Source organism: Hemibagrus wyckioides, linkage group LG29 (assembly GCF_019097595.1).
Source record: "Hemibagrus wyckioides isolate EC202008001 linkage group LG29, SWU_Hwy_1.0, whole genome shotgun sequence".
Classification (NCBI taxonomy): domain Eukaryota; kingdom Metazoa; phylum Chordata; class Actinopteri; order Siluriformes; family Bagridae; genus Hemibagrus; species Hemibagrus wyckioides.
Genome location: NC_080738.1, coordinates 1,524,837 through 1,549,836, shown reverse-complemented (window position 1 = coordinate 1,549,836; position 25,000 = coordinate 1,524,837). Strand labels below are relative to the sequence as shown.

The 25,000-nt window shown below is 41.6% G+C and overlaps 2 protein-coding genes across 4 annotated transcripts in view; one reads left to right on the top strand and one right to left on the bottom strand.

Moving 5' to 3' along the window:
- Nucleotides 1–22,234, top strand: part of tmod1 (tropomodulin 1) — a 49,029-nt gene extending 26,795 nt beyond the window's left edge. For 2 of the 3 annotated variants that reach the window (XM_058384015.1, XM_058384016.1), the window contains 6 exons: nucleotides 2,880–3,010; nucleotides 12,772–12,879; nucleotides 13,054–13,197; nucleotides 18,141–18,285; nucleotides 18,758–18,863; nucleotides 21,423–22,234. In XM_058384015.1, coding sequence (XP_058239998.1) covers nucleotides 2,880–3,010; nucleotides 12,772–12,879; nucleotides 13,054–13,197; nucleotides 18,141–18,285; nucleotides 18,758–18,863; nucleotides 21,423–21,441 — 653 coding nt within the window. In that variant the 3' untranslated portion in view covers nucleotides 21,442–22,234. The remainder of the gene's footprint in view (nucleotides 1–2,879; nucleotides 3,011–12,771; nucleotides 12,880–13,053; nucleotides 13,198–18,140; nucleotides 18,286–18,757; nucleotides 18,864–21,422) is intronic. The other variant, XM_058384017.1, reaches the window with a different exon arrangement.
- A 413-nt stretch (nucleotides 22,235–22,647) lies between these two features.
- cplx2a (complexin 2a) overlaps nucleotides 22,648–25,000 on the bottom strand; it is an 8,437-nt gene continuing 6,084 nt past the window's right edge. The window contains exon 4 of the mRNA XM_058384171.1: nucleotides 22,648–23,815. Coding sequence (XP_058240154.1) covers nucleotides 23,621–23,815 — 195 coding nt within the window. The 3' untranslated portion in view covers nucleotides 22,648–23,620. The remainder of the gene's footprint in view (nucleotides 23,816–25,000) is intronic.

Genomic DNA, 25,000 nt, shown 5'->3' with positions numbered 1-25,000 from the left:
TCAGGTGTGATGATGTGATGTGATTGGTCAGGTGTGATGATGTGATGTGATTGGTCAGGTGTGATGTGATGTGATTGGTCAGGTGTGATGATGTGATATGATTGGTCAGGTGTGATGATGTGATGTGATTGGTCAGGTGTGATGTGATTGGTCAGGTGTGATGATGTGATGTGATTGGTCAGGTGTGATGTGATTGGTCAGGTGTGATGTGATTGGTCAGGTGCGATGTGATTGGTCAGGTGTGATGTGATGTGATTGGTCAGGTGTGATGATGTGATGTGATTGGTCAGGTGTGATGATGTGATGTGATTGGTCAGGTGTGATGATGTGATGTAATTGGTCAGGTGTGATGTGATTGGTCAGGTGTGATGTGATGTAATTGGTCAGGTGTGATGATGTGATGTGATTGGTCAGGTGTGATATGATGTAATTGGTCAGGTGTGATGATGTGATGTGATTGGTCAGGTGTGATGATGTGATGTGATTGGGCAGGTGTGATGTGATGTGATTGGTCAGGTGTGATGTGATTGGTCAGGTGTGATGTGATTGGTCAGGTGTGATGATGTGATGTGATTGGTCAGGTGTGATGATGTGATGTGATTGGTCAGGTGTGATGTGATTGGTCAGGTGTGATGTGATGTGATTGGTCAGGTGTGATGATATGTAATTGGTCAGGTGTGATGATGTGATGTGATTGGTCAGGTGTGATGTGATGTGATGTGATTGGTCAGGTGTGATGTGATGTGATTGGTCAGGTGTGATGTGATTGGTCAGGTGTGATGTGATTGGTCAGATGTGATGTGATGTGATTGGTCAGGTGTGGTGATGTGATTGGTCAGGTGTGATGATGTGATTGGTCAGGTGTGATGATGTGATTGGTCAGGTGTGATGATGTGATTGGTCAGGTGTGATGTGATTGGTCAGGTGTGATGATGTGATGTGATTGGTCAGGTGTGATGATGTGATGTGATTGGTCAGGTGTGATGTGATTGGTCAGGTGTGATGATGTGATATGATTGGTCAGGTGTGATGTGATGTGATTGGTCAGGTGTGATGTGATTGGTCAGGTGTGATGTGATTGGTCAGATGTGATGTGATGTGATTGGTCAGGTGTGATGATGTGATTGGTCAGGTGTGATGATGTGATTGGTCAGGTGTGATGTGATGTGATTGGTCAGGTGTGATGATGTGATGTGATTGATCAGGTGTGATGTGATTGGTCAGGTGTGATGTGATTGGTCAGATGTGATGTGATGTGATTGGTCAGGTGTGATGATGTGATTGGTCAGGTGTGATGATGTGATTGGTCAGGTGTGATGTGATTGGTCAGGTGTGATGTGATGTGATTGGTCAGGTGTGATGTAATGTGATTGGTCAGGTGTGATGATGTGATGTGATTGGTCAGGTGTGATGTGATGTGATTGGTCAGGTGTGATGTGATGTGATTGGTCAGGTGTGATGTGATTGGTCAGGTGTGATGTGATGTGATTGGTCAGGTGTGATGATGTGATGTGATTGGTCAGGTGTGATGTGATTGGTCAGATGTGATGATGTGATGTGATGTGATTGGTCAGGTGTGATGTGATGTGATTGGACAGATGTGATGATGTGATGTGATTGGTCAGGTGTGATGATGTGATTGGTCAGGTGTGATGTGATTGGTCAGGTGTGATGTGATGTGATTGGTCAGGTGTGATGATGTGATATGATTGGTCAGGTGTGATGATGTGATGTGATTGGTCAGGTGTGATGTGATTGGTCAGGTGTGATGTGATGTGATTGGTCAGGTGTGATGTGATGTGATTGGTCAGGTGTGATGTGATGTGATTGGTCAGGTGTGATGTGATGTAATTTGTCAGGTGTGATGATGTGATGTAATTTGTCAGGTGTGATGATGTGATGTGATTGGTCAGGTGTGATGATGTGATGTGATTGGTCAGGTGTGATGATGTGATGTGATTGGTCAGGTGTGATGTGATTGGTCAGATGTGATGATGTGATGTGATTGGTCAGGTGTGATGTGATGTGATTGGTCAGGTGTGATGTGATGTGATTGGTCAGGTGTGATGTGATTGGTCAGGTGTGATGATGTGATTGGTCAGGTGTGATGATGTGATGTGATTGGTCAGGTGTGATGTGATTGGTCAGGTGTGATGATGTGATTGGTCAGGTGTGATGATGTGATTGGTCAGGTGTGGTGATGTGATGTGATTGGTCGGGTGTGATGTGATGTGATTGGTCAGGTGTGATGTGATTGGTCAGGTGTGATGTGATTGGTCAGGTGTGATGTGATGTGATTGGTCAGGTGTGATGTGATTGGTCAGGTTTGATGATGTGATTGGTCAGGTGTGATGTTGTGATGTAATTGGTCAGGTGTGATGATGTGATGTGATTGGTCAGGTGTGATGATGTGATTGGTCAGGTGTGATGTGATGTGATTGGTCAGGTGTGATGATGTGATGTGATTGGTCAGGTGTGATGATGTGATTGGTCAGGTGTGATGTGATGTGATTGGTCAGGTGTGATGATGTGATGTGATTGGTCAGGTGTGATGATGTGATGTGATTGGTCAGGTGTGATGTGATTGGTCAGGTGTGATGTGATTGGTCAGGTGTGATGTGATGTGATTGGTCAGGTGTGATGTGATTGGTCAGGTTTGATGATGTGATTGGTCAGGTGTGATGTTGTGATGTAATTGGTCAGGTGTGATGATGTGATGTGATTGGTCAGGTGTGATGATGTGATTGGTCAGGTGTGATGTGATGTGATTGGTCAGGTGTGATGATGTGATGTGATTGGTCAGGTGTGATGATGTGATGTGATTGGTCAGGTGTGATGATGTGATTGGTCAGGTGTGATGATGTGATGTGATTGGTCAGGTGTGATCCAGTGTGCACAGTATAAGCAGATTCCTGATGAACATCCCAACGACACCGATGTGGAACAGACACTAATGAGGATTAAACACAATGACCCTGAACTCGTGGAGGTGAACCTGAACAACATCAAGGTACAAACAGACACACACACTCGCATAAACATACACACACACACACACAAACATATATACACACACACATGCATAAACATACACACACACTCGCATAAACATACACACACACACACACAAACATATATACACACACACATGCATAAACATACACACACACACGCATAAACATACACACACACACACGCATAAACCTACACACACACATAAACATACACACACACACACGCATAAACATATACACACACACATGCATAAACATATATACACACACACGCATAAAAATATACACACACACGCATAAACATACACACACACACACGCATAAACCTACACACACGCATAAACATACACACACACACGCATAAACATACACACACATGCATAAACATATATACACACACACGCATAAACATATATACACACACACGCATAAACATATACACACACACACACGCATGAACATATATACACACACACACACACAAACATATATACACACACACGCATAAACATACACACACACATGCATAAACATACACACACACACGCATAAACATATATACACACACGCATAAACATATATACACACACACGCATAAACATACACACACACACACGCATAAACATATACACACACACACACGCATAAACATATATACACACACACCTATAAACATACACACACACACACACGCATCAACATACACACACACACACATGCATAAACATACACACACGCATACACACGCATAAACATATACACACACACACGCATAAACATACACACACACACGCATAAACATACACACACACGCATAAACATACACACACACACGCATAAACATACACGCATACACACGCATAAACCTACACACACGCATAAACATACACACACACACGCATAAACATACACACACATGCATAAACATATATACACACACACGCATAAACATATATACACACACACGCATAAACATATATACACACACACACACGCATGAACATATATACACACACACACACACACATAAACATATATACACACACACGCATAAACATACACACACACATGCATAAACATACACACACACACGCATAAACATATATACACACACACGCATAAACATACACACACACACACGCATAAACATACACACACACACACGCATAAACATATACACACACACACACGCATAAACATATATACACACACACGCATAAACATACACACACACACACACGCATCAACATACACACACACACATGCATAAACATACACACACGCATACACACGCATAAACATATACACACACACACGCATAAACATACACACACACACGCATAAACATACACGCATACACACGCATAAACATACACACACACACGCATAAACATACACGCATACACACGCATAAACATATACACACACACATGCATAAACATACACACACACACGCATAAACATACACACACGCATAAACATACACACACACACGCATAAACATACACACACACACGCATAAACATACACACACACGCATAAACATACACACACACACGCATAAACATACACGCATACACACGCATAAACATATACACACACACATGCATAAACATACACACACACACGCATAAACATACACACACACACATGCATAAACATACACGCATACACACGCATAAACATATACACACACATGCATAAACATACACACACACACGCATAAACACACACACACACGCATAAACATACACACACACATGCATAAACATACACACACACACATGCATAAACATACACGCATACACACGCATAAACATATACACACACATGCATAAACATACACACACACACGCATAAACATACACACATACACGCATAAACATACACACACACATGCATAAACATACACACACACACATGCATAAACATACACACGCATACACACGCATAAACATACACACACGCATGCATAAACATACACACACGCATGCATAAACATACACACACACACGCATAAACATACACACACACACGCATAAACATACACACACGCATAAACATACACACACGCATGCATAAACATACACACACGCATGCATAAACATACACACACACGCATAAACATACACACACGCATAAACATACACACACGCATAAACATACACACACACACATGCATAAACATACACACACACACGCATAAACATATACACACACACACGCATAAACATACACACACACATGCATAAACATACACACACACACGCATAAACATACACACACGCATAAACATACACACACACGCATAAACATACACACACGCATAAACATACACACACACACGCGCGCATAAACATACACACACACACATGCATAAACATACACACACACGCATAAACATACACACACACACACAAACATATAGACACACACACGCATAAACATACACACACACACACACACACAAACATATAGACACACACATGCATAAACATACACACACACACACACACGCATAAACATATACACACACACACGCATAAACATACACACACACATGCATAAACATACACACACACGCATAAACATACACACACACACACAAACATATAGACACACACATGCATAAACATACACACACACGCATAAACATACACACACGCATAAACATACACACACACATGCATAAACATACACACACGCATAAACATACACATATACACACACACACGCATAAACATATACACACACACACGCATAAACATACACACACACACGCATAAACATACACACACACACGCATAAACATACACACACACACACACACGCATAAACATACACACACGCCCGCATAAACATACACACACGCACGCATAAACATACACACACACACACGCATAAACATACACACACACACACGCATAAACATACACACACACACACGCATAAACATACACACACACATGCATAAACATACACATACACACGTGCATAAACATACACACACACACGGATAAACATACACACACACACGCATAAACATACACACACACGCATAAACATACACACACGCATAAACATACACACACACATGCATAAACATACACACACGCATAAACATACACATATACACACACACACGCATAAACATATACACACACACACGCATAAACATACACACACACACGCATAAACATACACACACACACGCATAAACATACACACACACACACACACGCATAAACATACACACACGCCCGCATAAACATACACACACGCACGCATAAACATACACACACACACGCATAAACATACACACACACACGCATAAACATACACACACACACGGATAAACATACACACACACATGCATAAACATACACATACACACGTGCATAAACATACACACACACACGGATAAACATACACACACACAAGCATAAACATACACACACACACGCATAAACATACACACACACACACGCATAAACATACACACACACACACGCATAAACATACACACACACACACGCATAAACATACACACACACATGCATAAACATACACATACACACGTGCATAAACATACACACACACACGGATAAACATACACACACACACGCATAAACATACACACACACATGCATAAACATACACACACGCATAAACATACACACACACACACACGGATAAACATACACACACACACACGCGCATAAACATACACACACACACACGGATAAACATACACACACACGCATAAACATACACACACACGCATAAACATACACACACACACGCGCGCATAAACATACACACACACACATGCATAAACATACACACACACGCATAAACATACACACACACACACAAACATATAGACACACACACGCATAAACATACACACACACACACACACAAACATATAGACACACACATGCATAAACATACACACACACACACACACGCATAAACATATACACACACACACGCATAAACATACACACACACATGCATAAACATACACACACACGCATAAACATACACACACACACACAAACATATAGACACACACACGCATAAACATACACACACACACACAAACATATAGACACACACATGCATAAACATACACACACACACACACACGCATAAACATATACACACACACACGCATAAACATACACACACACATGCATAAACATACACACACACGCATAAACATACACACACACACACAAACATATAGACACACACATGCATAAACATACACACACACACACAAACATATAGACACACACATGCATAAACATACACACACACGCATAAACATACACACACACACACACAAACATATAGACGCACACATGCATAAACATATACACACACAAAGCAAAACATACACACACACACGCATAAACACACACACACACGCATAAACATATACACACACGCACGCATAAACATACACACACACACACACGCATAAACATACACACACACACACGCATAAACAAACACACACACACACACGCATAAACATACACACACACACGCATAAACATACACACACACACACACACACGGATAAACATACACACACACACACGCATAAACATACACACACACGCATAAACACACACACACGCATAAACATACACACACACATGCATAAACATACACACACACACACAAACATATAGATACACACATGCATAAACATACACACACGCATAAACATACACACACACATGCATAAACATACACACACACACATGCATAAACATACACACAAACACACACGCATAAACATACACACACACATGCATAAACATACACACACACACGCATAAACATACACACACACACACGCATAAACATATACACACACACACACGCATAAACATACACACACACACACGCATAAACATATACACACACACACACGCATAAACATACACACACACACGCATAAACATACACACACACACACACATGCATAAACATACACACACACACACATGGATAAACATACACACACACACACACATGCATAAACATACACACACACATGCATAAACATACACACACACACATGCATAAACATACACACACACACACACACACACACACACGGATAAATATACACACACACACACGCATAAACATACACACACACATGCATAAACATACACACACACACACAAACATATAGATACACACATGCATAAACATACACACAGATGCATAAACATACACACACGCATAAACATACACACACACATGCATAAACATACACACACACATGCATAAACATACACACACACACACACGCATAAACATACACACACACATGCATAAACATACACACACACACGCATAAACATACACACACACACACGCATAAACATATACACACACACACACACGCATAAACATACACACACACACACGCATAAACATATACACACACACACACGCATAAACATACACCCACACACGCATAAACATACACACACACACACACACATGCATAAACATACACACACACACACATGGATAAACATACACACACACACACACATGCATGAACATACACACACACATGCATAAACACACACACACACACATGCATAAACATACACACACACACACACACACACACACACGGATAAATATACACACACACACACGGATAAACATATATACACACACACACATGGATAAACATACACACACACATGCATAAACATACACACACACACATGCATAAACATACACACACACATGCATAAACATACACACACACACACACACGGATAAACATACACACACATGCATAAACATACACACACACACATGCATAAACATACACACACACACATGCATAAACATACACACACACACACGCATAAACATACACACACACACACGCATAAACATACACACACACACACGCATAAACATACACACACACATGCATAAACATACACACACACACATGCATAAACATACACACACGCATACACACGCATAAACATACACACACACATGCATAAACATACACACACACACGCATAAACATACACACACACACACGCATAAACATACACACACACACGCATAAACATACACACACACACGCATAAACATACACACACACACACGCATAAACATATACACACACACACGCATAAACATACACACACACACACGCATAAACATATACACACACACACACGCATAAACATACACACACACATGCATAAACATACACACACACACGCATAAACATACACACACACACACGCATAAACATATACACACACACACACGCATAAACATACACACACACACACGCATAAACATATACACACACACACACGCATAAACATACACACACACGCATAAACATACACCCACACACGCATAAACACACACACACACACACACATGCATAAACATACACACACACACACATGGATAAACATACACACACACATGCATAAACATACACACACACACATGCATAAACATACACACACACACACACACACACACACACGGATAAATATACACACACACACACGCATAAACATATATACACACACACACATGGATAAACATACACACACACATGCATAAACATACACACACACACATGCATAAACATACACACACACATGCATAAACATACACACACACACACACGGATAAACATACACACACACACACGCATATACATACACACACACATGCATAAACATACACACACTCACACACGCATAAACATACACACACACACACACGGATAAACATACACACACGCATAAACATACACACACACATGCATAAACATACACACACACACATGCATAAACATACACACACACACACGCATAAACATACACACACACATGCATAAACATACACACACACACGCATAAACATACACACACACACACGCATAAACATACACACACACACGCATAAACATACACACACACACGCATAAACATACACACACACACACGCATAAACATATACACACACACACACGCATAAACATACACACACACACACGCATAAACATATACACACACACACACGCATAAACATACACACACACATGCATAAACATACACACACACACGCATAAACATACACACACACACACGCATAAACATATACACACACACACACGCATAAACATACACACACACACACGCATAAACATATACACACACACACACGCATAAACATACACACACACGCATAAACATACACCCACACACGCATAAACACACACACACACACACACACACACACACACGGATAAATATACACACACACACACGCATAAACATACACACACACATGCATAAACATACACACACACATGCATAAACATACACACACACACATGCATAAACATACACACACACATGCATAAACATACACACACACACACACACGGATAAACATACACACACATGCATAAACATACACACACACACATGCATAAACATACACACACACACATGCATAAACATACACACACACACACGCATAAACATACACACACACACACGCATAAACATACACACACACACACGCATAAACATACACACACACATGCATAAACATACACACACACACATGCATAAACATACACACACGCATACACACGCATAAACATACACACACACATGCATAAACATACACACACACACGCATAAACATACACACACACACACGCATAAACATACACACACACACGCATAAACATACACACACACACGCATAAACATACACACACACACACGCATAAACATATACACACACACACGCATAAACATACACACACACACACGCATAAACATATACACACACACACACGCATAAACATACACACACACATGCATAAACATACACACACACACGCATAAACATACACACACACACACGCATAAACATATACACACACACACACGCATAAACATACACACACACACACGCATAAACATATACACACACACACACGCATAAACATACACACACACGCATAAACATACACCCACACACGCATAAACACACACACACACACACACATGCATAAACATACACACACACACACATGGATAAACATACACACACACATGCATAAACATACACACACACACATGCATAAACATACACACACACACACACACACACACACACGGATAAATATACACACACACACACGCATAAACATATATACACACACACACATGGATAAACATACACACACACATGCATAAACATACACACACACACATGCATAAACATACACACACACATGCATAAACATACACACACACACACACATGCATAAACATACACACACACACATGCATAAACATACACACACACACATGCATAAACATACACACACACACACGCATAAACATACACACACACACACACGCATAAACATACACACACACACGCATAAACATACACACACACATGCATAAACATACACACACACACATGCATAAACATACACACACGCATACACACGCATAAACATACACACACACATGCATAAACATACACACACACACGCATAAACATACACACACACACACGCATAAACATACACACACACACGCATAAACATACACACACACACGCATAAACATACACACACACACACGCATAAACATATACACACACACACACGCATAAACATACACACACACACACGCATAAACATATACACACACACACACGCATAAACATACACACACACATGCATAAACATACACACACACACGCATAAACATACACACACACACACGCATAAACATATACACACACACACACGCATAAACATACACACACACACACGCATAAACATATACACACACACACACGCATAAACATACACACACACGCATAAACATACACCCACACACGCATAAACACACACACACACACACATGCATAAACATACACACACACACACATGGATAAACATACACACACACATGCATAAACATACACACACACACATGCATAAACATACACACACACACACACACACACACGGATAAATATACACACACACACACGCATGCATAAACATATATACACACACACACATGGATAAACATACACACACACATGCATAAACATACACACACACACATGCATAAACATACACACACACACACACATGCATAAACATACACACACACACACACACGGATAAACATACACACACACATGCATAAACATACACACACACATGCATAAACATACACACACACATGCATAAACATACACACACACATGCATAAACATACACACACACACACACACACGGATAAACATACACACACACATGCATAAACATACACACACACACATGCATAAACATACACACACACATGCATAAACATACACACACACACACACACGGATAAACATACACACACACATGCATAAACATACACACACACATGCATAAACATACACACACACACACACACGGATAAACATACACACACACATGCATAAACATACACACACACACAACTTTGAGTTGAGAGAGTTGATTAACTGATCTCTGAATCTCAGACTGAAACATGAAGATTCCTTTTTAAGAACAAGACACCGTTTCATACACATAAATACATATAGATAAATATGTATATTAATATATAATATATTTACTATAGAAATGTGTGTGTGTGTGTGTGTGTAGAATATTCCCATCACCACTCTGAAAGCGTACGCTGAGGCTCTAAAAGAAAACACAGTAGTGGAACGACTGAGCATCGTAGGAACAAGGAGCAATGATCCTGTGGCCTATGTGAGTCTCTCACACACACACACATATACACACACACACACACACACACATATACACTGTCCATATCTTGGTCTCGTTACACTCACAACCTAAAATTTCTTTGTAATTAGTAACTCTGCCTTAATTGACTTAATGGTGTGTGTGTGTTTGTGTGTGTGTGTGTGTGTGTGTCAGGCGTTAGCCGACATGCTGCGAGTAAACACCACACTGAAGTGTTTGAACGTTGAGTCGAACTTTATCACAGGAAATGGAATCCTGGCTCTGGTGGAGTCGCTGCAGTACAACACAACACTGCAGGAGCTCAAAATCGACAACCAGGTACACACACACACACACATCTACACACAATCACACACACATCTACACACAATCACACACACACACACACATGTACACACAATCACTCACACACACATCTACACACAATTACACACACACACATGTACACACAATCACACACACATGTACACACAATCACACACACACACATCTACACACAATCACACACACATGTACACACAATCACTCACACACACACATATACAGACAATCACACACACACATGTACACACAATCACACACACACATGTACACACAATCACACACACACACACACACGTACACACAATCACGTACACACAATCACACACACACACACACACATGTACACAATCACACACACACATGTACACACAATCACGTACACACAATCACACACACACACACATGTAAACACAATCACATACACACAATCACACACACGTACACACAATCACACACACACAATCACACACACACATGCTCACACACACACACACACACACATGTACACACAATCACACACACACACACACACATGTACACACAATCACACACACACACACACACATGCTCACACACACACACACGTACACACAATCACACACACACGCACACATGTACACACAATCACACACACACGTACACACAATCACACACACACATGTACACACAATCACACACACACACACACGTACACACAATTACACACACACATGTACATACAATCACACACACACACACACACACGTACACACAATTACACACACACATGTACATACAATCACACACACACACACACACGTACACACAATCACACACACATGTACACACAATCACACACATGCTCACACACACACACATGTACACACAATCACACACATACACACACATGCTCACACGCACACGTACACACAATCACACACACACGCACACATGTACACACAATCACACACACACACATGTACACACAATCACACACACGTACACACAATCACACACATGTAAACACAATCACATACACACAATCACACACACACATGTACACACAATCACGTACACACAATCACACACACACACATGTAAACACAATCACATACACACAATCACACACACACATGTACACACAATCACACACACACGTACACAATCACACACACACACGTACACACAATCTCACACACACACACACACATGTACACACAATCACACACACACGTACACACAATCACACACACACACATGTACACACAATCACACACACGTACACAATCACACACACACACACATGTACACACAATCACACACACACATGTACACACAATCACACACACACACATGTACACACAATCACACACACGTACACAATCACACACACACACACATGTACACACAATCATACACACACACACATGTACACACAATCACACACATGTACACACAATCACACACACATGTACACACAATCACACACACACACACACGTACACACAATCACACACACGTACACACAATCACACACATACACACATGCTCACACACACACACACACACATGTACACACAATCACACACACACGCACACATGCTCACACACACACGCACACATGTACACACAATCACACACACACGCACACATGTACACACAATCACACACACACATGTACACACAATCACACACACGTACACACAATCACACACACACATGTACACACAATCACGTACACACAATCACACACACACACATGTAAACACAATCACATACACACAATCACACACACACACATGTAAACACAATCACATACACACAATCACACACACACACATGTACACACAATCACACACACACACGTACACACAATCACACACACACGTACACACAATCACACACACACACGTACACACAATCACACACACACACACGTACACACAATCACACACACACATGTACACACAATCACACACACACATGTACACACAAACACACACACACACATGTACACACAATCACACACACACATGTACACACAAACACACACACACACATGTACACACAATCTCACACACACACACACATGTACACACAATCACACACACACATGTACACACAATCACACACACGTACACAATCACACACACACACATGTACACACAATCATACACACACACATGTACACACAATCACACACACACATGTACACACAATCACACACACACACACACATGTACACACAATCACACACACGTACACAATCACACACACACACACATGTACACACAATCATACACACACACACATGTACACACAATCACACACACATGTACACACAATCACACACACACACACGTACACACAATCACACACACATGTACACACAATCACACACACACACACACGTACACACAATCACACACACACACATGTACACACAATCACACACACACACATGTACACACAATCACACACACACACATGCACACACAATCACACACACACACACATGTACACACAATCACACACACACACACACATGTTCACACACACACACACACATGTACAGACAATCACACACACACACACATGTTCACACACACACATGTACACACAATCACACACACGTACACACAATCACGTACACACAATCACACACACACACATGTAAACACAATCACATACACACAATCACACACACACACACATGTAAACACAATCACATACACACACGTACACACAATCACACACACACATGTACACACAATCACACACACACACACATGTACACACACACACACACATGTACACACAATCACACACACACATGTACACACAAACACACACACACGTACACACAATCACACACACACACATGTACACACAATCACACACACACACGTACACACAATCTCACACACACACACACATGTACACACAATCACACACACATGTACACACAATCACACACACACACACATGTACACACAATCATACACACACACATGTACACACAATCACACACACACATGTACACACAATCACACACACACACATGTACACACAATCACACACACGTACACAATCACACAATCACACACACGTACACAATCACACACACACACACATGTACACACAATCATACACACACACACATGTACACACAATCACACACACATGTACACACAATCACACACACACACACACGTACACACAATCACACACACATGTACACACAATCACACACACATGTACACACAATCACACACACACACACACACATGTACACACAATCACACACACACACATGTACACACAATCACACACACACACATGTACACACAATCACACACACACACATGTACACACAATCACACACACACACACACATGTACACACAATCACACACACACACACACATGTTCACACACACACACACACACATGTACAGACAATCACACACACACACACATGTTCACACACACACATGTACACACAATCACACACACACACACACATGTTCACACACACACACACACATGTACACACAATCACACACACACACACACACATGTACACACAATCACACACACACATGTACACACAATCACACACACACGTACACACCTACACACACACACACACGTACACACACTCACACACACTCGCTTACGAACACACACACACGGGATAATGCAGGATAAACTTTAACACTGCGTTAGCGTTAGCATCTGAAACTCGGTGTTCAGGATAATCTTTAACACTGCGTTAGCGTTAGTGTCTGAAGTTCGGTGTTCAGGATAATCTTTAACACTGTGTTAGCGTTAGCGTCTGAAGTTCGGTGTTCAGGATAATCTTTAACACTGCATTAGCATTAGCGTCTGAAGCTCAGTGTTCAGGATAATGTTTAACACTGTGTTAGCATTAGCGTCTGAAGTTCAGTGTTCAGGATAATCTTTAACACTGTGTTAGCATTAGCGTCTGAAGCTTGGTGTTCAGGATAATCTGTGTTAGCGTCTGAAGTTCGGTGTTCAGGATAATCTTTAACACTGCGTTAGCATTAGCGTCTGAAGCTTGGTGTTCAGGATAATCTTTGTTAGCGTCTGAAGTTCGGTGTTCAGGATAATCTTTAACACTGTGTTAGCATTAGCGTCTGAAGTTCAGTGTTCAGGATAATCTTTAACACTGTGTTAGCATTAGCGTCTGAAGCTCAGTGTTCAGGATAATGTTTAACACTGTGTTAGCGTCTGAAGTTCAGTGTTCAGGATAATCTTTAACACTGTGTTAGCATTAGCGTCTGAAGCTCAGTGTTCAGGATAATGTTTAACACTGCGTTAGCGTTAGCGTCTGAAGTTCGGTGTTCAGGATAATCTTTAACACTGCATTAGCGTTAGCGTCTGAAGTTCAGTGTTCAGGATAATCTTTAACACTGCGTTAGCATTAGCGTCTGAAGCTTGGTGTTCAGGATAATCTGTGTTAGCGTCTGAAGTTCGGTGTTCAGGATAATCTTTAACACTGCATTAGCGTTAGCGTCTGAAGTTCGGTGTTCAGGATAATCTTTAACACTGTGTCAGCGTTAGCATCTGAAGTTCAGTGTTCAGGATAATCTTTGTTAGCGTCTGAAGCTCAGTGTTCAGGATAATCTTTAACACTGTGTTAGCGTTAGCGTCTGAAGCTCGGTGTTCAGGATAATCTTTGTTAGCGTCTGAAGCTCAGTGTTCAGGATAATCTTTAACACTGTGTTAGCGTTAGCTCACACAGTGTTAGCTCCAGTTGACTCAAATGATGTTAGCATCAACTGCTAACATGACTCTCATGGAAAACTCTGTTTCACTGAAATGATGTTAGCATCAACTGCTAGCACAACTCTCATTTGTTCTGTCATATTCATTAATGTGTGTTTGTGTGTGTGTGTGTGTGTGTGTGTGTGTGTGTGTGTGTGTGAGAAACAGAGTCAGCCCCTGGGTAATAAGGTGGAGATGGAGATCGCTAGCATGTTGGAGAAAAACAGCACACTGCTAAAATTCGGCTATCATTTCACACAGCAGGGTCCGCGCTTACGCTGCTCTAACGCCATGATGAACAACAACGACCTGGGTAACACACACACACACACACACACACACTATGCTAAGCAAATCGTGTTGATAACATGTTTATCACATTGTTGTTTTTAAAGGTTTCATCTCAAACTTAGCTTCTTTACTAGAGTTAGCTTAGCAGAAACTAGTTAGCTAAAGTTAGCAGGCAACACTAGCTAGCTCAGTGTAGCATTGCTGATGCCTGCTGTGAATCTTTAAACACTAGAAATATGAACTGCTCATAAGCCTAGCATGATTCAGCAGAAAAGGTATAATGTAGCCTCACAGTCACATGTAGCTAGCTTATCTTAGCTGACGTATTAGAAGCTAGCTTGCTCTTCAGTCTCGTTAGCTAGCCGTTAGTGATCCAAGTGTATGAAATAGCGAATAAACCGCAGTTTTCAGTGCTGCTGAAGGGTTAGCGACTAGCGATTAGCGTTTGAGGTTGTGTATTGAGTGTGTGTGTGATGAGTGTGTGTTTATTACAGTGCGTATAGTTCGCTCAGACTCGGACGGAGCCATCACCTTCACTCTGTCCGTCCCCGAGCTGGAGAGAGCCTTCTGTAAAAAATTCAAGTTCTCCTCCAAACCCAAGTAAACCTCCATCTTTTTATTCAAGACAAACCTGTGAAGCTGCTACTTCCTGTCTGCAGAGCTCCACTTCCTGTTCTGTTTCAGCTTCAGCTTCATCCTCGGCACACTTCCTGTTTCTCTCGCGCTCTGCTGGACTTTGTCTTTCAAGGATTTTTTTACCTCAGAAATTTTTGGATTCTGACCGCATTTTATTGCTATTTATCCTCAGAACTTCTTACGGCTGTTTATTGTAGTGTTAGCATTAGCATTTCTCAAGCATCAAGATATATTCAACAACAGGATTTAGATTTGTGCTCACGATCTTTATAGCTAACGCTAGCTAGCTAATTCACGTGAACCTGACAGGAGACAGATTTCTTCTTTTAAGTTTTGATTCTTCAGGATGATTTAAAGCTAACAGGAGTTTATAACAGGAGTTTATAACAGGAGTTTATAACAGGAGATGATTTAAAGCTAACAGGAGTTTATAACAGGAGTTTATAACAGGAGATGATTTAAAGCTAACAGGAGTTTATAACAGGAGTTTATAACAGGAGATGATTTAAAGCTAACAGGAGTTTATAACAGGAGCTTATAACAGGAGATGATTTAAAGCTAACAGGAGTTTATAACAGGAGATGATTTAAAGCTAACAGGAGTTTATAACAGGAGTTTATAACAGGAGCTTATAACAGGAGATGATTTAAAGCTAACAGGAGTTTATAACAGGAGTTTATAACAGGAGTTTATAACAGGAGATGATTTAAAGCTAACAGGAGTTTATAACAGGAGTTTATAACAGGAGATGATTTAAAGCTAACAGGAGTTTATAACAGGAGTTTATAACAGGAGATGATTTAAAGCTAACAGGAGTTTATAACAGGAGCTTATAACAGGAGATGATTTAAAGCTAACAGGAGTTTATAACAGGAGCTTATAACAGGAGATGATTTAAAGCTAACAGGAGTTTATAACAGGAGTTTATAACAGGAGATGATTTAAAGCTAACAGGAGTTTATAACAGGAGTTTATAACAGGAGTTTATAACAGGAGATGATTTAAAGCTAACAGGAGTTTATAACAGGAGCTTATAACAGGAGATGATTTAAAGCTAACAGGAGTTTATAACAGGAGTTTATAACAGGAGTTTATAACAGGAGATGATTTAAAGCTAACAGGAGTTTATAACAGGAGCTTATAACAGGAGATGATTTAAAGCTAACAGGAGTTTATAACAGGAGTTTATAACAGGAGTTTATAACAGGAGATGATTTAAAGCTAACAGGAGTTTATAACAGGAGTTTATAACAGGAGATGATTTAAAGCTAACAGGAGTTTATAACAGGAGTTTATAACAGGAGTTTATAACAGGAGATGATTTAAAGCTAACAGGAGTTTATAACAGGAGTTTATAACAGGAGTTTATAACAGGAGTTTATAACAGGAGTTTATAACAGGAGATGATTTAAAGCTAACAGGAGTTTATAACAGGAGTTTATAACAGGAGTTTATAACAGGAGTTTATAACAGGAGATGATTTAAAGCTAACAGGAGTTTATAACAGGAGTTTATAACAGGAGTTTATAACAGGAGATGATTTAAAGCTAACAGGAGTTTATAACAGGAGTTTATAACAGGAGATGATTTAAAGCTAACAGGAGTTTATAACAGGAGTTTATAACAGGAGTTTATAACAGGAGCTAATCTGACAGGATTAAAGTCTTCTTTATGAACCTCCATTCGTAATGCTAATGCTAACCAGACTGCTAACTGACAGAACACCAGAACACTTCTTCATTAGAGCTTCAGGAAACACTGAGCATCACCTTTGTGTTATTTTATTAAATCCGTGTTAAAAGTTTGTTTTGATCTGAAAGGGTGAAGTGAGGTGATGTTTGTTGTGTCTGTTGTTCTCCTATTTCAGTTAGCAGCAGGTGTTTGTTGTTAGCAGTTAGCATCTCTCAAAGTTTTATTCCCTCAGAACGTCTTTGTTTTTGTTCTGAACTTCCTTTCTCTCTGCAGCATCACTTCCTGTGTGTGATTTACTCCACTTCAATAAAATCTACTCTCTAAATATAAACATGTACAATAACTTTACTCTCTCCCTCTCCCTCTCTGTCTCTCTCTCTCTGTCTCTCTCTGTCTGTCTCTCTCTCTCTCTCTCTCTCTCTGTCTCTCTCTCTGTCTGTCTGTCTCTCTCTCTCTCTCTCTCTCTCTGTCTGTCTCCCCCCCCTCTCTCTCTCTGTCTCTCTCTCTGTCTCTCTCTGTCTGTCTCTCTCTCTCTCTCTCTCTCTCTCTCCCTCTCCCTCTCTGTCTCTCTCTCTCTCTGTCTCTCTCTGTCTGTCTCTCTCTCTCTCTCTCTCTCTCTCTCTCTGTCTCTCTCTGTCTGTCTCTCTCTCTCTCTCTCTCTCTCTCTGTCTGTCTCCCCCCCCTCTCTCTCTCTGTGTCTCTCTCTCTCTCTCTTTCTCTCTCTCCCCCCCTCTCTGTCTGTCTCTCTGTCTCTGCCCCCCTTCTTTCTCTCCCTCCCCCTCTGTCTCTCTCTCTCTCTCTCTCTCCCTCTGTCTCTCTCTCTCTCTGCAGTAAGAAAGAAAAGGCGTGAAAGCGGCCCCATTTTCCCTAAATGTCGGACAGATGTGTAGCAGCAGCAGCCATGATGGCGCCCCCCGGTGGCCTGGAGGTCTGCAGTGGCTGCATTCTTTCCTTCCCTCTCTGATTGTAATTCTACTGTAATGTGCACACACACACACACACACACACACACTCACACACACACACACACTCACACACACACACACACACTCACACACACACATTTCTGACTAACTGTAGAATGGAGTAATGAAGCGTTTTGCTGGAGGTTGTGAGTGTGTTGAAGATGGAGGTGATGCTCTGCAGTGTATCAGTCACACACACACACACACACACACACACACACACACACCCGTCACTCAGCAGTAATGCACTCTTGATGAATCTCAGACTGTGTTTTATTTGAATAATAAAGTAACTGTGTTTAGATGTGTGTGAGGTTTATTTCTGACCACAGAGGTCAGCGCCTGAGGCCGCGGATGGGGAAGTGGGCGTGGCTTTGAGTCTATGGTTAGAAGAAGCTAGCTAGTGAACATAAGCTAACCTGAGAGAGTGATGTTAGCATCATGCTAAGCCAGCCACTTCCTGTTATTCCAAGTGACCTTTTCTTTTGCTCTCCCTCTCCCCTCTCCCCCTCACTCTTTCTCCGTCTCTCCCTCTCCCCCTCTCTGTTTCTCTCTCTCCCTCTCTCTTTCTCTCTCTGCCCCCCCCCTCTGTATTTATGTTAATGGTAAATCAGTGTGTAATGAAATTCAGATGGAAATGAAAAAGAGAATTAATGATAATAAATATTATTATTATTATTGACTCCTTATGGCTTGTTTTATTTCTCCTTCTCTGATGTTTTTAAGCGTACTGAACGTTCAGGTGACTGAAGAAAAACAAACACCTGCAGTGTTATTGGATCTTCACCTTCATTTCATCAGAGAGAGAGTGAGTTCTGTGTACCGAGGGTTCTCCTTTCCCAGAACCCCTGCTCTCAGGGCCTCGAGGTTCTCCGTCTCATCATTGTATCTTCAGCAGAGTTCTAGATTTTCTATCAGAGTGTAAGGCTCCTTCCGATATTGTGTGTGTGTGTGTGTATCTGAGCCGTAGAGCTCTGTGAGCGGTCAGCGGCGTCCGATTCGTCCTCAGATCTCCGACATGGGGAACAAGAGTGCAGCGTTTGTGGTTGATTAGACGCCGTTCTTTTTATTCAGACACGTTTTCACACAGCCTCATTAAACAGTCCTTTATTTCACTCGGGTTCTGTTATTCACGCTTTTCACAAAAAGCCAAGCAAACACAAGACGTGATTATTGCTGAGAAGATTCCAGAAAACAAAACAAAACAAAGAAATAGAACTTTATAGAAATGAACTGATATTCATCTTCTTCTTTTACCTGAAGTTTGTGTGTGTGTATGTGCTGTAGGAACAGAAAGAAAGACAGACTGACTGACAGGAAGGAAGACAGGGAGGAAGGAAGACAGACAGGGAGGGAGGAAGGAATGAATGAAGGAAGGAAGAAGAAAAAAAAGAAAGAAACAGAAAGAAAGACAGACAGACACAGAGGGAGGAAGGAAGAAAGAAAGACAGGGAGGGAGGAAGGAAGAAGGAAAGAAGCCTGTGTTTTTGGTATGTTTAACAATGCATAATAATAATAATAATAATAATAATACTAGAGCTTTATTGCCTTCATTATATTACTTTGAGCACTGCACCATGAACAGGAGCTTAAGGACACACACAGCCTACATTATTACAGACACATGCATAGATGAAGTGGTTATTATTCTGTGGATTTGGGACACGTCCAGGTGTAGAGTAGAAAAGAGTAAAAGGAGGCTAGGCTTCATGCACACGTGTGTAGCCTGCTCACTTCTCTGTGGTGAGAATGACTCAGAGCTTTGCTTTAAAGGTCAGATATGGCTTATAGAGTGAAACCTTCTCCGTCCCAAACGCTCGCTTCAGGTCTGTTTCAGGAGGAGGGTGAAGGCGGGCGTTTGGGACACAGCCGAGATTGTATTGACACACTGATCCTGTGTGAGAGGAGGATGGAGAGACTGGGAACTGCGCCCTCTGCTGTTACAAAGCGGAAGCGCGGGATACGATCTTCTCAACCTTTATTAAACCTAAAGCTGAGCTTGTGCGCTGTGGTGCTGTTGTGTGTGTGTGTGTGTGTGTGTGTGTGTGTGAGTGTGTGTGTGTGTTATTTCTTCAGCATGTCCTGCAGTGGTCCTGGTAGATATTTCATCACTGTGTCTAAGATGCTCTCCTCCTCTTCATCTTCGTCTCCGCAGCCGGACGGCACGGCCTTCTTCGGGCGGGTCAGACTGCCTTCACTCGCTGCGTCCATCGCACCCTGAGCCTCGGCCTCGGCCTCCTCACGCTTCTTCAGTCCGTACTGATGCACACACGGATACATGCACATGCATGCATACACACACACACACAGACACACACACAGATACACAGACAGACACACAGATACACAGACAGATACATGCAGATACACACACACACAGATACACAGACAGATACACGCAGATACACACACAGACAGATACACACACACACACAGATACACGCAGATACACACACACACACAGATACACACAGATACACGCAGATACACAGACAGATACACACAGATACACAGACAGATACACGCAGATACACACACAGACAGATACACACACACACGCAGATACACGCAGATACACACACACACAGATACACGCAGATACACAGACAGATACACGCAGATACACACACACACACACACGCAGATACACACACACACACAGATACACACACACACAGACAGATACACGCAGATACACACACACACACACGCAGATACACACACACACACACGCAGATACACACACACACGCAGATACACACACACACACACACACAGATACACGCAGATACACACGCACACAGATACACAGACAGATACACGCAGATACACACACACAGACACACACACAGATACACAGACAGATACACGCAGATACACACACACACACAGATACACACACACACAGACAGATACACGCAGATACACACACACACACAGATACACACACACACAGACAGATACACGCAGATACACACACACACACACACACGCAGATACACACACACACACACACGCAGATACACACACACACGCAGATACACACACACACACACGCAGATACACACAGATACACGCAGATACACACGCACACAGATACACACGCACACAGACACACACACAGATACACAGACAGATACACACACACACAGATACACACACACAGACACACAGATACACACACAGATACACACAGACACACACACAGACACACACACACACACACACACATATACACAGGCAGATACACACACACACACACACACAGATACACAGACAGATACACACACACACATACACAGACAGATACACACACACACACACACACAGACAGATACACACACACACAGATACACAGACAGATACACACACACACACACACACACACACAGATACACAGACAGATATACACACACACACACACACACAGATACACAGACAGAT